At 41.1% G+C, this 15,673-nt stretch overlaps 2 protein-coding genes across 2 annotated transcripts; both read left to right on the top strand.

Moving 5' to 3' along the window:
* The first annotated feature begins 8,598 nt into the window (after positions 1-8,598).
* LOC148365246 (uncharacterized) lies at positions 8,599-11,867 on the top strand. The gene is made up of 2 exons (XM_088335744.1): positions 8,599-8,904; positions 10,457-11,867. The coding sequence occupies exons 1-2, from the start codon at positions 8,748-8,750 to the stop codon at positions 11,386-11,388; spliced, it is 1,089 nt and encodes a 362-aa protein (XP_088191870.1). The 5' UTR covers positions 8,599-8,747; the 3' UTR covers positions 11,389-11,867.
* A 207-nt stretch (positions 11,868-12,074) lies between these two features.
* On the top strand, positions 12,075-15,659 carry LOC148365245 (uncharacterized). Its single transcript, XM_088335746.1, has 2 exons — positions 12,075-13,148; positions 14,468-15,659. The coding sequence occupies exons 1-2, from the start codon at positions 12,992-12,994 to the stop codon at positions 15,376-15,378; spliced, it is 1,068 nt and encodes a 355-aa protein (XP_088191872.1). The 5' UTR covers positions 12,075-12,991; the 3' UTR covers positions 15,379-15,659.
* Positions 15,660-15,673: the final 14 nt, after the last annotated feature.

The raw sequence follows: 15,673 nt of genomic DNA, 5'->3' as shown, positions 1-15,673 counted from the left end.
TGTTTTTTTTAATTATTTTTATTGTAGTATTTTACATCTTGATGAAAGATAGTTCTATTTTGAAAAACGGAATTTTCTTTTGAGATCGGAAATTGTGCTTGCGATTACTCCCTTGTGCTTAATTAACACACTCCTCGCATCTCCGTCAGAGATTAAAAACAAGAAAAAAAGTCTTCCGAACCCCTGGATAGATAGATAGATAGATAGATAGATATGTCACCGCGGTGTACGTGTCCCACCAAAGATCCACATTCACGCTGGACTGGATGATGAGGTTTTTATTATTACAGTTCTGCAAATGGATGAGTCACAACATTAGCTTTTTCTGCTGGGTTTGATCTCTTTGATCTCTTTGTAGTACTCTGGTAAAACTGACAACAAAGCATATCAAAGAGCTTTCTTTTCACTTTACAGAAAATACATTTTAGAATATCACAATACATTTTTACATTTTTACATTTTAACAAGATACTTTTAACAAGAGATCGTATAGTGGATTTTTAACGTTTACAATGAATTCAACATGTTTTTCTTTAGTCTGAATTTTAACCAACATCATCCTTTTTTAATGTATATGAAAAAATAGGAATAAAAACAATAATGAGTATAAAAATGGGTACAATTTACCTGCAAATGGATGAGTCACAACATTAGCTTTTTCTGCTGGGTTTGATCTCTTTGATCTCTACAAGGGGAATTAATATTTAGTAAAACAGAAACAAAACGAAAATAAATCAAAACAGCTTGACAATATCAATCACATTACTATGCATGGTGAGAGATTTGTCAGCTGGGGTTATAAAGTTTAAAATTAACTTATTTTGTGGAGCACCAAAAGATATGTCTTACCTTTGTAGTACTCTGGTAAAACTGACAAAACCCCGCCTCCTGGTCACATGTTAGAAGCCAAAACCAAACCCCACCCCATACCAGCAGATGGCACTGTTGGACTCAGCATTGCAGGACATTTACCAAAAACTATACGCATATTTTAGCAGGAATTTCAATAAAATAAAAGTTATTATTACACCCGTTACATACACCCCCCTGAAATTCTGCTAAATATGGGAGTGCTACACTAAACAGAAAAAAAAATCACATGCCAAAAAGGCAAATACTGATGAAAAAGAGGACACGAAAACTGGTACAGTATTACAAGGAACAAACTGAAGTGCATGTCAGTTCTAAAACTCTCCCAAAAAGGAGTGTGAAAAGAAAGGAGGCGATCAAACTCCTAACTAAGCACAGACTCAAAGATGCCTGTTACATCTCTGAAATATCAAACATTGTTCCTGTAGTTGTAAGTGCTCACATAGGCACAATTCTTGTTTCTTACTCAAGCTTTGTTACTCAAACTGAAAGTGCATCTCTACTGAACTTAAACTAGGAACTTGCAGATATTGCGGACAGAGGATTGTCACCTACCACATGGTCATTGATCTGACAAATAAGACGACTAGGAGGCCTGATGGGCTGGCGGACCCTAAGACCATAACGGTTAGGTTGAGCACAAATAACCTGAGCTTGAAGGTCTGGGGCAGTCAAGTCTAAACAGTCAGTATCAGGGGAGTCTGCGTCCAGATGGTCAGTGTTCAATGGGGTCTCGTCTGGGAGACCCATACCCAAAGGGATCATGTTTTCAGAGCACTGTGATGGGCTTTCCGTATTGTCACTTGAAGTATGGTCAACATCTTGTTCGGGGATGTGCTGACTTCCCCGACTGGATGTATCAACACTGCGAGAGTCGGACTGGGCATCAGATCTGCTGTCTAGTGAGTTATCCTCTACCTCTGGATGAACTTGCTCTTCACCTGCCTGTATCACCCAGTTTACTGTACGGACATCACTGTCTTCAACCGCGTCAGGTAAATCAGGGCATACATCACTTCCATGCATAGCAGCGTCAGACTCTGAGTGTTCAGATTTGCTGGCCAGATCATCCTCACAGGGCAAGAAGCTAACAGAGAGCAGCAAATTCCTGTGAACTACCTTCTCTTTGCCCGTCAGACAATCCTTGACTCTGTAGACATTGAGATCAGGCTTGACTGATATGACTTCATACGGGGTTGACTCCCACTTATCTGCAACTTTGCGTTTCCCCGGGACACCTCTGTTGGCGATCAACACCCGGTCTCCCACGACGAGAGGTGATCCTTTGGCCCTACGGTTGTACAGCTTGGCATGACGAGTCTGTTCTCTGAGAGTATTCCTCTGTACAATTTGAGCAGCTTCATGTAGATCTTTCTTCAGATGGCGTACAAAGTCAGAGTAGCTGACAACAGCATCCATGGTATTAGCATGTTGAAACATGACATCGACAGGGAGACGAGGGATCCTACCAAACACTAGGTAAAACGGTGCAAACCCTGTTGTCTCATGCTCTGTGCAGTTATAGCAGAATGTGAGCTGCTGCAGCATTTGTGGCCACTTTGCTTTGGGCTGAGGGGGAAGGGTTCTGATCATATCTCCCAATGTTCGGTTGAATCGTTCTGCGATACCATTTCCCATGGGGTGGTACGGAGTGGTATGGGATTTCTGCACCCCTGCCATCTCTAGAAGCTCTTTGATCAGTTTGCTCTCAAAATTAGCTCCCTGATCAGAGTGGATACGCCGTGGGAAACCATAGACAAGGAAGAAATCCTGCCACAGACGGCGAGCAACTTGTTTGGCGGTTTGATTTCTGCAAGGGAAGGCGTGCGCCATCTTGGAGAAATGATCAGTTACGACCAGGACATCTACAGACTTGTTCTCTTGCTCAGCAGTCCAAAAGTCTATACAGACCAACTCCATAGGCTCAGAGGTGACTATGTTCTTGAGTGGTGCACGGTTGTGTGGTTCCGGTGTTTTCCCTACTACACAGCGCTGACAGGATTTGACATAATTCACAACATCACGTTCCATGCCATTCCAGAAGAATCGTTGCCTCACCAGAGACAAAGTACGGTTCTGGCCTTGGTGACCTGCTGAGTCATGTAAACCTTGAAGGACTTTCTGTTTCAATGAATCAGGCACCACAAACTGGAAGATTTTCTTGGCCATGTGAGGATCTTTCCTTATTTTGTAGAGCATGCCATTCTGTATGGTGAGTCTGCTCCAATGTTTCAGTAGTTTCATCACACTAGGCGACTCGACAGCTCTCTCACGCCTGGTAGGTCTCTTGTGTCTATGCACAAAGTACATGGTTCTGCTTATTGTGTTGTCCTGTTCTTGTAAACCAACAAGCTGACTCTGTGGGAGTGCCGTTGACTGATCTCCCTTCTGCAGAAGATTGAGGTTGGCATCTGTTCCCATCACTTGACCCACGCCACCAGTGGACTGAGCACTGAAGACAGCAGCAACTTCTTCTGATGTCACAGAACCATTGGAGCCTGATGGAATTGCCCTTTTTACTGACTCGTCTGATGTCCCAGCACTCTCGTCTACAACAGCGTGACAATTGTTGGATACTCTGAACACCTCTTGCACAGTACTGTTGTTCACCCCGTTGACTTGGTCCAAGAGCGAAGTATAGGGCTCGGTAACAAGGCGATGACCCACACATGACCGTACAAATGGCTCACGGCTCAGAGCGTCGGCTACGATGTTCTTTGGGCCGGGAATGTACTTCAGGTCAAAATTGTATGCAGCAAGCCTCGCTACCCACCGCTGTTCACACGCATCAAGTCTTGGTTTGGTCAAAATGTATGTCAGTGGGTTATTGTCGGTCCACGTGGTAAAGTGTCTTCCTTTCAACCAATGGCTGAATTTATCACATACCGCCCATTTTAAGGCAAGAAATTCGAGCCTGTGTGCAGGGTAGTTGAGCTGGGAGCGAGAGAGCGTCTTACTTGCAAAGGCGACTGGTCTGGCTACTTTTCCACCAGGTGGCAGCTGTGACAGGACTGCTCCAATCCCATCAAAGGATGCGTCGACAGCCAGAATAAACGGCGCATCAAAATCTGGGTGGGCCAGAGTGACACCTGTCACAAGGTCGTGCTTCAGTGTTTCAAAGGCGTTCTGGCATGCATCGGACCAATCTGCAGGCGTCAGCTTCACTTGACCTTTCTTGCGGGCTCTCTTGCGCTTATGCTTGTCACCAGATTCAGATGTGAGCCTGAACAGAGGTTTTGCCTTCGCAGAACATGCTTCAATGAAGCTTTGGAAATACATCACCATGCCTAGAAAAGATCTGATTTTACTAGGGCATGGCGTCTTGCCATCCGACTCCATTAGATCAGCGACTTGTACGTCATTTATCGCTCTCACCTTCTCGGGGTCAGTCCGAATTCCATCCTCACTGATGACATGCCCAAGAAATTTCACAGTCCGTCTGAGGAAAAAACACTTTTTGGGTGCGAGCTTGAGGTTGTGTTCCTTGAGGCGAGTAAACACCATCTGCAGGCGTTGGAGTGCAACTTCCTCTGTGGGGGCAAACACCATCAGATCGTCGAGGTAACATAATAGGCTCATGAAATTCTGATCACCAAATATCGACATCATCATCCTCATAAATGTTGCTGGGCTGTTGCAAAGTCCCTGAGGGAGCCGGTTGTACTCGTGAAGCCCGAATGGTGAGGAGAATGCCGTGTACTTTTTGTCGTCAGGGTGCAAGGGGACATTGTAGTAGCCTGACGTCAGATCCATTGTGGAGAAAAAGGCATTTCCCCCAAGTGCGGCCAAAGCATCAGCTTGATGCGGTAGTGGGTAGGCATCCTTTATGGTTCTTGCATTAAGCCTTCTGAAATCAGTACATACCCTTAGTTCTCCATTCCGCTTCCATATGAGAACAAGCGCAGATGCATAGTCGCTAGTCGACTTCTGAATAATTCCTTTCTCTTCCATCTCGTTCAGAGTTGTCCTCAGTTTTTCATACTGACTTGGTGGTATACGTCTGTAGGGTAGACGGAACGGCTTATCATCAACAAGGTGGATACGATGTACAAACTCTTTGGCCTCTCCACAGTCCATCTTATGGCGAGAGAAGATTGACTCGAATTGTTCGATGATATGAAGGAGCTTGTCTTTACACTGCAGCGAAACCTCACATGACTTCAGGTCAATGTCTTGCAGTCCCAGAGCTTCCAATGTACGCATCATGTCCTCTTCTGACCTGGGTCGGACCTCTTTGCTCTGTACACTCTGCACGTTGCACTTGACCTCCTCTGCATTGGGCAGGTCTTCCGCTGCGATACAAGGAGACACATCTGCAATTTTCCTGTTTCTCCTCAGCACCACAACTCTGTCCGTGGGATTAAAGACTTTAACAGGCACCCATCCATCTCCCCAGAGTGGAGTAACAACTCGTCCGACAAGGACTTGTCTGGGCCCAGCCTTTGATTGGGTTGGCTCAACGACCACTGTACTTCCCGCAGACGTCCCGGCCAACTCAGGTAACTTGCCCCAAATAACGTACTCGGTCCGTGGATTCAGCGTCACGCAACTCTTGATTTTTACTGTCCCTACCTTGTCTGGAATGCAATCACCTCTCCATCTCTCTGTGTTGGAAAGCATTGACAGGAATTGACTGTGGTTATCGGACAGACCGTTGTCAGGAGTGGAAACTAATCTCCAATAGCCATCAGTACTTTTCAATTGAGTCAAAATATATTTGATGGCATTGCTGCCAAGGATCATCTGTTCTGTCTGGCCTGGCACCACCATTACTGGTATTATCATTTGGCACCCGTAAACTGTGACGTGAATGTCGTACATATCTCTGGGAGAAACTTGGTGTCCACCGCAGCCTACAATGACATAATCATCGGCCGTGTAACTCATCATATCAGGGAATTGCTGCAGGAGGGACTTAGCCGTGTCCTCACTTACTGTACAAGCCATCGACCCACTGTCCAACAGCGCTCTGAAAGTGGGGCCTTCTTGCACAAGTACAGGTGTGTAAAACAGTTCGTCAGTCTCCGCTATTCTCTGAAACCCCTGAAAGATCAGCTTCTTCGATGGAGGTATCTTGTTGCTATACATCTCATAAATTGATTTATTATCTTGCATGTCAGGCTTCACATTAGTGGTGGGAGGTATACTCAGTTGATCTGCACTGTTCTCCCCTAAGCGCAGATCAGTTAGTTTCCCTGAGGCAGCGGGACAACTTTCGTCACTGGACAATCACGTCGAGAATGCCCTGGGGCATGGCAGTGAAAGCAAAGGTTTTTGTCTCGGCAATGAGAGAGAGCACTGTGTTCGACCTCTTTGCAAATGATACATGGCTTGGCAGTGAAACCATTGATTCTGGCTCCAGGTCGCCTGGTTGGAGCTCCCCCTCTCTCTTGAAACTGGTTCGAGGTAACACGTATCAGAACTTTCTCCAACATACTAATAACGTCCGGTAGAGAGACATACTGTGGGCTCGAAGTCTGAGGTGGCTCGTGCACGAGGGTTGGACCATGGTTCACCTCAGCTTTGTGTACTGCAATTTCCGCTCTATTCGCAGGTTGTTGTAGGGAATTTGCTTTGTAGCTCTTCTCAGCGTGGTATTCATTCAGCACCTCTAGTACCTCACATGCTGACCACTTTTCGATGGTTTTTGATCTGTAAGTGAGTGCCAGTTCCTTGCATGGGCAGTTCCTAATAAACATGCGAGTAACCTCTATTTCAGGGTTGTCAAATGTTTTGCCCTGCTCACTCAAGCACTCAGAGGCAAGGTCAGCTGCTCTGTTTAGTCTCAGCCAGTAGTCATAGGGGTCTTCCTGGTCTTTGGGCAAAGTTGAATAAAAGTCAGCTAAAGGGACAGCAAAGTACTTGGTACAGCTAAAGTATTTCCTGAGAAGACTATAAATCATGTCAGGGCGGGTATAGACGTCTATATTACTGTTTCTAATGCCAAACCTAACTACATCTTTAGCTTTTCCTCTCAAATGTATAAGGATTTCCTCTGCTTGCTCTTCAAGTCTCACATTACTCCTTTTAATAAATGTCCTCATTAGATCTTCCCACTCATGTATTGTTATTGAGTCTGAGCCATCCCCAATAAATGACGGCGGTTCCTTAACCTTTCTCTGCGTAACCACCTGACTCAATCTGTTTGCTACATCTTGTGTGGCAGCAGCGTTAGGAGCTACTATATTATGTGACTGAATATTTGAGAATATGCTATCAGCCAATTTATGTCCTATCTCCTGAATAATATTTTTTCATCTGATCAGCTACACCCTCAGAAATGTCACTCGTGCTCTGATTAAACATGTTTCGAATATGTAAATGAGTCAAAATCACAAAATAAATCAGTAGCCTGAGTAACACGTCACTGTATAGCAATTTTAAATACTGTGAGCTGTTGACTTCATGAAACGATGTGGCAGGTAGGACAGTCCTCGGTTCGGAGAGTTTGAATGAAGTCACGGGTCACGGCACCAATGTCACCGCGGTGTACGTGTCCCACCAAAGATCCACATTCACGCTGGACTGGATGATGAGGTTTTTATTATTACAGTTCTGCAAATGGATGAGTCACAACATTAGCTTTTTCTGCTGGGTTTGATCTCTTTGATCTCTTTGTAGTACTCTGGTAAAACTGACAACAAAGCATATCAAAGAGCTTTCTTTTCACTTTACAGAAAATACATTTTAGAATATCACAATACATTTTTACATTTTAACAAGATACTTTTAACAAGAGATCGTATAGTGGATTTTTAACGTTTACAATGAATTCAACATGTTTTTCTTTAGTCTGAATTTTAACCAACATCATCCTTTTTTAATGTATATGAAAAAATAGGAATAAAAACAATAATGAGTATAAAAATGGGTACAATTTACCTGCAAATGGATGAGTCACAACATTAGCTTTTTCTGCTGGGTTTGATCTCTTTGATCTCTACAAGGGGAATTAATATTTAGTAAAACAGAAACAAAACGAAAATAAATCAAAACAGCTTGACAATATCAATCACATTACTATGCATGGTGAGAGATTTGTCAGCTGGGGTTATAAAGTTTAAAATTAACTTATTTTGTGGAGCACCAAAAGATATGTCTTACCTTTGTAGTACTCTGGTAAAACTGACAAAACCCCGCCTCCTGGTCACATGTTAGAAGCCAAAACCAAACCCCACCCCATACCAGCAGATGGCACTGTTGGACTCAGCATTGCAGGACATTTACCAAAAACTATACGCATATTTTAGCAGGAATTTCAATAAAATAAAAGTTATTATTACACCCGTTACAGATAGATAGATAGATAGATAGATAGATAGATAGATAGATAGATAGATAGATAGATAGATAGATAGATAGATAGATAGATAGATAGATAGATAGATAGATAGATAGATAGATAGATAGATAGATAGATAGATAGATAGATAGATAGATAGATAGATAGATAGATAGATAGATAGATAGATAGATAGATAGATAGATAGAAAGTATTGTGCAGCTGTTTGTGTTCAAATAGTTTATTGTTGTGTTTTGCTTTTCTTAAATTGTATAACGCACGTTTGTGATGTGCCTGAATAAACTCAATTCAATCAAAATAAATTAGTTTCGAATGATCTTAAATTATAAATCATTTGCACATAAGACTGGATTCATATTCGAACTTTCTCTGATCGGTAGACTCCATTGACCTGCACTCTCGAACACAAGAGGGTAGTAAAGCATCTTCGACATCAGATGTCAACTGCCAGAATGAGAGCGAAGGAAAATCAACGGATGTTAGCATATTCGGCGAATGTTTAGTGCTACAAAGAACGAAATAGTTTGGCTTGCCTTTGTTTTCCGTCTGTTTGTTCACCTTAAATCAAGACAAAATGTTGAAACATTTGATCAGGGAGAGACTCATCGCTGCTGCCGACGAAATATTCGGACTATTTGAAAAAACGATCTCTTCGTACGAGGAGGAAATCGGGCGATATCGAAGACAACTGGAAGCAGTACCCACAAGTCAAACATCCATCAGATTCGAAGGTCGGCTCACATACTTACATTTTAACTTGGTATTATTGACTATTAATCACCTAACAATCCTAAAATTCGCTTAAAATCTAATTTCAAGACGTACCCAAAGTAGCATGAATCCTTACCTAGGTCATATTTGATCACAATCTAAAAAACTAAACAGTGTATTTTTACATATTCTCCTAAGGTTGTAACAAAACGTTTCTAGATGTGACCATTTGAAGACGACCAATTTACAGCTCTAAAACCTTTCCACTCGAGTATTTTACTTTGGCCAATTTGTAGACGTTGTAAAAGAGTTGTAAATGTTTAAATTCTCTTTCTAGAGGTCAATCACTGATTGTGCACACTTGCACGTGATAATCGCACCAAAAAATGAACCTCGAGTTGCATTACGCCAGTGTCTGAAATAACGCCGGCCCAGACGCCTGGGGCATGCATCTTTTACGACTTACAAAACGTCTCCGCCCAGGAAGCCGACAATTTTTTCAAGAAAAAAAACCCGAAGGATTTTTTTTCAAATCAAACGTTTCTTTTATTGCGATTTCAAAATATTCGTTTGGTTTGGAAATTTGGGAATTTCGGTTCGTTTGGCAAATTGCATACTCTGCAGCCAATCAGAAGTCTTCATCGGATAACTTCGTGCTTCCGGACTTTCCCGAGCGGTATCGGGTCGAGCATTTGCATATCATTTTCCAAAGTAGATGCACAGAAAACACAAGAAAATGGATAAGTGGTTAGGAATCAAGCCAAAACCTCAGCCCCAGTAGAAAGATTCAAAAGCAGCAAACAAAATTCTTTGGCTAACTGATGTGTTAATTATCATCTGAATCGGTCGCTACTGGCTGATAATAAGAGCCAAAGTTATGTGTGTTGTTTATTTCGATACTGGCCGTTACAGACTATCACAGTCTAAGGGCTGTGAAAAAAGCTTATAATTGGTCAAAAATGGGATCAGTGAAAAGGTTAGAGGCAAACGGCAATATCGGAAATTATCTCACGCGTTTATTTTCTTTTAAAATAAAATTAGGGGGCGGGGGGGCATATGGATTACAACACGAATCGTCAAATGATTCAAAAATGCTTTTAGGCGGATTTTTTTTTGTTTTTTGGCATGATCGTGTGTTTTGGAATAAATATATTACACGGTTGGATTCACTGGACTCTCGTGATGTAACCAAAATGTTTTTGGGGAAGAATCTTATCATTAGCTGAATATCAGAGCACGTTGTTGGTGAGCTATGCCGAATTTATAGTTTTCTGGTACCTGTTTTCAGACTGATCATGATGTTTCTTTGATGAGTACCTTTTGAATATCTTGCGTAATTCAGTGACTGGTGACATCGTAAAGACACGCCTGCAACCGGCGGATTGTTAAGGGTTAATGTTTTTCGCAAGTACAGTATATCTCTTAAGCTTTCTTTTAAAAGTATACCATACCAACTGTATCTGCGCATAAACTTTTGAGTGCCGTCAAATATGTAATTTTTATTTTTTAGGCTTAATATTGTTCATCATTATATTTTACTGATGTTATTTGTACTGTGTTTGTGTCCTCCAGACAAGCAGCCCCTCCCATATAGCCTGGATTCAGAACGCCCTGAGGACCAAGGTCGGAGCTCAAGTTTGATTCCGAAGAGTCCTCAGCTGCTTATCGTCAAAATGGAAGAAATTGAGCCGCTGACTTCCCCCTTGAAAACAAAAGAAGAGGAGTTTGATGTCAGCAAGTCGCCACCCACTGACTCATATGCAGAGATTAAAGACGTCCATAATGACCCACCCGAGTGCTCACAGCTCCATCTTAACAGTCCAAGTGGAGACAGGTCTGAAGCACCCCTGCCGTATGAACACTCGGCTGCCCTGTCAGACAGTGATGATGTAGAGAGCAGCAGAAACTGCCAACAGGACCCTGAACAGTTGCAAATCTCCAAAAAGAAAACAGCTCCAGGGGAAAATGCCAATGGCAAACGGGACGTCACCTGCTCAGGTTGCGGTGTAACCTTTGCGCAAAAACATTTTCCGAATCGTTCGCGGAAAGATAAACAAGACTGCTGCCCAGTTTGTCGTAAAGGTTTGGACAAACGTTGCTCAGTTTGCGGAAAAGCATTTTCTTTCAAGTCTCGTTTAATCATGCACATGAGAACGCACACAGGGGAAAAACCTTTTGTCTGTTCTGTTTGCGCAAAAGCATTTTCTTTCAAGTCTCATTTGATCATGCACATGAGAACGCACACAGGGGAAAAACCCTTTTCTTGCTCCGTTTGCAGGAAGACCTTTTCTCAAAGTTCTAGTTTAATCCGACACATTAGAATGCACACAGGAGAAAAACCCTTCTCTTGTTCTGTTTGCAAAAAAGCCTTTTCTGAAACTTCTCATTTGATCCCACACATGAGAACGCACACAGGAGAAAAACCTTTTTCTTGCTCTCTTTGCGTAAAGGCATTTATTCAAAAGTCTGCTTTGACCATGCACATGAGAACACACATGAGCTAAAAATGATTGTCTTTCTCATTATGCAATCAAGCTTTTACCCAAAAAAATTGATATGGATTTGGTCATGACATCCCACATAGAAGAAAATCCCTACAGGTTCTCCATTTGTGGGGTAACGTTTACTCAGAGGGTAAATGTGATTAAACACATAGAAGCTCACAAAGTGAAAATTCTTTGTGATGTTTGGATTGTGGTCAGGATTTAGTAATTCTTATCTTTTTACACATTTAAGCATAATATCGTACCTAATGACTTTTTATGAGAAAGAAAGACTTAAGTTGCCCGATCTGTGGAAAAATCATGTGTTTCTCAAACTTTTGAAAATGTTTACTTGTTGGTTTTGTTGTAGAAGAGCAGCTTCAGCGACAGACTGCTTTCACAGTCTTGTTCCACGGACAGACTGAGGGGATTATTTCTCCCTCATGCTATCAGGCTCTTAAACTCCACCCAGGGAAATAAAAGCCCATATTAAAACCCAATCCCACATTTGCATATTTTACCATATTTTTATTACAGTGTCTATTTTTGGAACATTATTTTAAAACTCTATTATTTTTATATCTATCTATCTAGAAAGGAGGACAAAATTTAGCTTGATAAATGTAAAAAAAAGTTAATTATTAGCTAGCTAGCGTGCCAAAAAAATGTAAAAAGATAGCTAGATAGCTTTATAAATATCTACAAAGGTAAAAAACTAAAAGCAAGCTAGATAGCTAGCTAAAAGAGTAAAATGTCCTCTATACAGCCATATAGAAAGCTAAAAATGAAGCTAGATAGCTAGCTAGAAAGAATGACAAAATTTAGCTTGATAAATGTCAATAAAAGGTCAAAGCTAGCTAGCGTACAAGAAATGTAAAAAAATAGCTAAAAAGGTAGGAAGATAAATAACGACAAAGCAAAAAAGGTAGCCAGATAGCTAGTTAAAAAAACAGCCATTTTTTTGCACATAAGTTGGAATTTAGTTGGTTGCATTTGTTGTAGAATAGGTAAAATATGAATGAATACATTTTTTTGATACACAAATTAATTCTCATACTCTCTTAGTTAATTGCTTAAAATTATTGTCTATACCTGAATACATTTTTGTCCATGATACCCATTTAGCTGAATTTATTTCTTAGAATTTTTGAAGCAACAACTTATCTTGATATTACTATTTTGATACTCTGTTATTACCAGGTTACCTGTCAAGAAATTGGGTTAAAAAGACTCAGTCAACCATTACAAAAACATTTTTCCTAGAATATCTCAATGACCCAGCACTGGTGAGCTTTATTCAGAACAGGTGCGTGGGCACTTCAACTTTTCTCAAAAAGCACCACGTTGAAGACCCCTGGTCTAAACACTTTTCACAATAAAGGAAACCAACTGATTATTCTCACTTTAATGGCGGAAAACGCCTTTGTCCTTGGAGACATGGATATCAAATGACATTCCAGAACACAGAGTGGCAGTAAAACAACTTGGGCTCTAGACGTCAACTCCAAATAGTAACCGAAGAAAAAAAACCCGGAAGTCTGCAAATTATTTCGTGCTGCAACAGACGACAGAGTGTAAACAACGCCTGATATTCGTTTGTCTGTTAAACGCAATTTGACGCAAAATGTTAAAACAGTTGATAAGGGAGCGACTCATCGCTGCTGCCGACGAAATCTTTGGACTTTTTGAAGAAAGGATCGCTTCGTACGAAGAGGAAATTGTCCGACAACGAAGACAGCTGGAAGCTGTTTGCAATAGTCAAATTGTCTTCCGGCTCGAAGGTCTCATCACAATCTCACTTTCTAACTTTGTATCAAGTAATTGTTCGTCCAAGAATATTAATTATGATCCCGTGTGCGCGTGAGTCTGATTAAAAAAATGCCAATCAGAGCACTGTCGTCACACAACATAACTTGTTACTGCGTTTATTCCCAAATTTAAAACAAACCCAAGGTGTTTTAACGTTGTGGGGTTTTCCTGTCAATGTGGTCTTTTGATGTCAGGTAGTGAGAATGTCGGTTATCCAAAGACAGGTTGAAGTCGAAGGTTTTTATTTTCATGATACGGCAATACCTTAACCTTGAACACAACTTAAACTCGGTGCAACAGATGGAATTTACCACCAGACAAAACTTTTTGGTCTAAACCACTTCCAGCAGGTGTTAAGTAGCCCCTATGCGATATTGCTCAAGGCCACAGCTTGCTACAAAACAAAGCTCATCTAAGGAAATGAGGAAGTTGCATAGATGCCAGTTTTCACTTTTTCAAAAAACAAATCTTGACTCCAGACTGGTACTTTAGTCCACTGCTGCTTTATTTCAAAGTAAGACTAAGTCTCTGCGTGAATAAACCGCTCCAAGGATCGCATAGAACTTCCGTTATTCTATTCAATTTCCGTCGCAAACAAACACTTAGTCGAGACATTCCATATCCATTTTGTCTCTGAGCTTTAAAACACTCATCGATCTTCTTCCCTGTTGCTGTGTAGTGTTTATATCCCACGTTTGCACCTTTGGCCTCAGGTACAATTTCCTGTTATGTATCCTTTTTCAATCGTCTGATATTGTTTTTATCTATACCACGGATTAAAACCTTTCTGGCCCAAAGAGCCATAAGCACAATTTTTTATTTTTTGTTGAAGAGCCACATCACAGACAAATGTATGTTTGTAATGTCTGTGTATTTTCTGCACAGCCCTTTGAGACTTCTTGTGATTAAGGGCTATACAAAAAAACATGACTTGACTTAATGTTAGATATGGGCAGAAGACTCTTTAAGTTAATTTAAAAAGTATAGCAAACAATCTGTATCACTATATAGGCATAGTGCCCTCCTAACAGTTTTGCTATATTTTGAAAGGTTAATAATGAACCAGCTCATTTTTGACTGGTGAATGAAAGAATGGTCTATTGTCATTATACAAATATAACGAAATTGGACTTCTCCTTACAGTGCAAGGAAAACAAATTAAAAAGTAAACATGTACAAAAGTATTGAAACGTTAAAAAAGCGATATATTAAATAAAATGTATAATTAATACTAACATATTAAGAGTGGCAATTATTCAGGTGTTATCTGAAGTGTGTTTGTCTCATCTAGATAACCAGCCCCCGCTACATAGGCAGAATGAAGATCGCCCTGATGACCACAGATGTAGTTCCAGTTTGGAGCAGAAGAGTCCTCACCTGCCCATCGTCAAAATGGAAGAAAAAGAGCTGAAGCTTCCCCAGGTTAACACCGAAGAACCCACGGGTTATCATCATCCAATGAAGAAACGGTTTATTGGATTCTCCAGGGTTAAAAGGGAAGAAGGGAAGTTTGATATCAGTAAGTCGCCACCAACTGACATCCATGTAGAGATAAAAGACAACGATGATGACCCATTCCAGTGCTCTCAGTTCTGCGATGAAAGTCGTTCCGGTGACATATATGAAAGACCCCCGCCAGATGAAGACTTTGCTCCCCTATCAGACACCGATTACAAAGAGAGCTGTGCAAACTCTGAACGGGACCCTGAACAGTTGAAAATGCTGAAAAAGAAAGCAACTACCAGCAAACACTCCCCAAAACGTGGCAAACAGGATGTCACCTGCTCAGTTTGTGGAAAAGAATTTTCCTTTAAGTCCTATATGATCTTACACATGAGAACGCACACAGGGGAAAAACCTTTTCCTTGTTCTATTTGTAAAAAAGCATTTCCTCGCAAGGCTTATTTGATCTTACACATGAGAACGCACACAGGGGAGAAACCCTTTTCTTGCTCTGTTTGTGGAAAAGCATTTACTCAAATGTCCTATTTGATCCCACACATGAGAACACACACAGGGGAAAAACCCTTTTCCTGCTCCGTTTGCAAGAAGGCATTTGCTCAAAAGTCTGTTTTGACCAGACACATGAGAAGAGCTCACATGGAAAAAAAAACATTTTCTTGCTCGTTTTGCAATCAAGCATTCACAAAAAAATTTGATATGGAAATACACATGATAACCCACTTGGAAGTAAATTCCTAAGAGTGCTTTGTTTGTTGGGAAACGTGTAATCAGATTGTAAATGTGATTGATAATATAAAAGCTTATTAAGGGGAAAATGATTTGAGTTGTTTTGATGGTGGTCAGGATTTAACAAATAATACAGACGCGTTTCAACACTTGAGCATACACAAGTAGAAAGAATTACCTCAGCTGCCCGGTCTGTAGAAACACGATAACTTTCCTAAACTTTTGAAAACGTTTTATTGTTCTGGTTTTTGATGTACTTTAGAGAAAAAAAGGGGAAGCGTGCCCCCCTCAAAGGTTCTGACCACTT

This window comes from Urocampus carinirostris, chromosome 5 (assembly GCF_059441175.1).
Source record: "Urocampus carinirostris isolate Australia breed hairy pipefish chromosome 5, RoL_Ucar_1.0, whole genome shotgun sequence".
In the NCBI taxonomy this organism is placed as follows: Eukaryota; Metazoa; Chordata; class Actinopteri; order Syngnathiformes; family Syngnathidae; genus Urocampus; species Urocampus carinirostris.
This window is presented reverse-complemented; position numbering and strand designations above follow the sequence as displayed.

Bases quoted from the DNA above. Each gene is read 5' to 3' on its own strand.
- LOC148365245 (XM_088335746.1), top strand. From the start codon at position 12,992: ATGTTAAAACAGTTGATAAGGGAGCGACTCATCGCTGCTGCCGACGAA. The intron at 13,149-14,467 runs GTCTCATCACAA...TGTCTCATCTAG, and splicing joins AATTGTCTTCCGGCTCGAAG to ATAACCAGCCCCCGCTACAT.
- LOC148365246 (XM_088335744.1), top strand. From the start codon at position 8,748: ATGTTGAAACATTTGATCAGGGAGAGACTCATCGCTGCTGCCGACGAA. The intron at 8,905-10,456 runs GTCGGCTCACAT...TGTGTCCTCCAG, and splicing joins AACATCCATCAGATTCGAAG to ACAAGCAGCCCCTCCCATAT.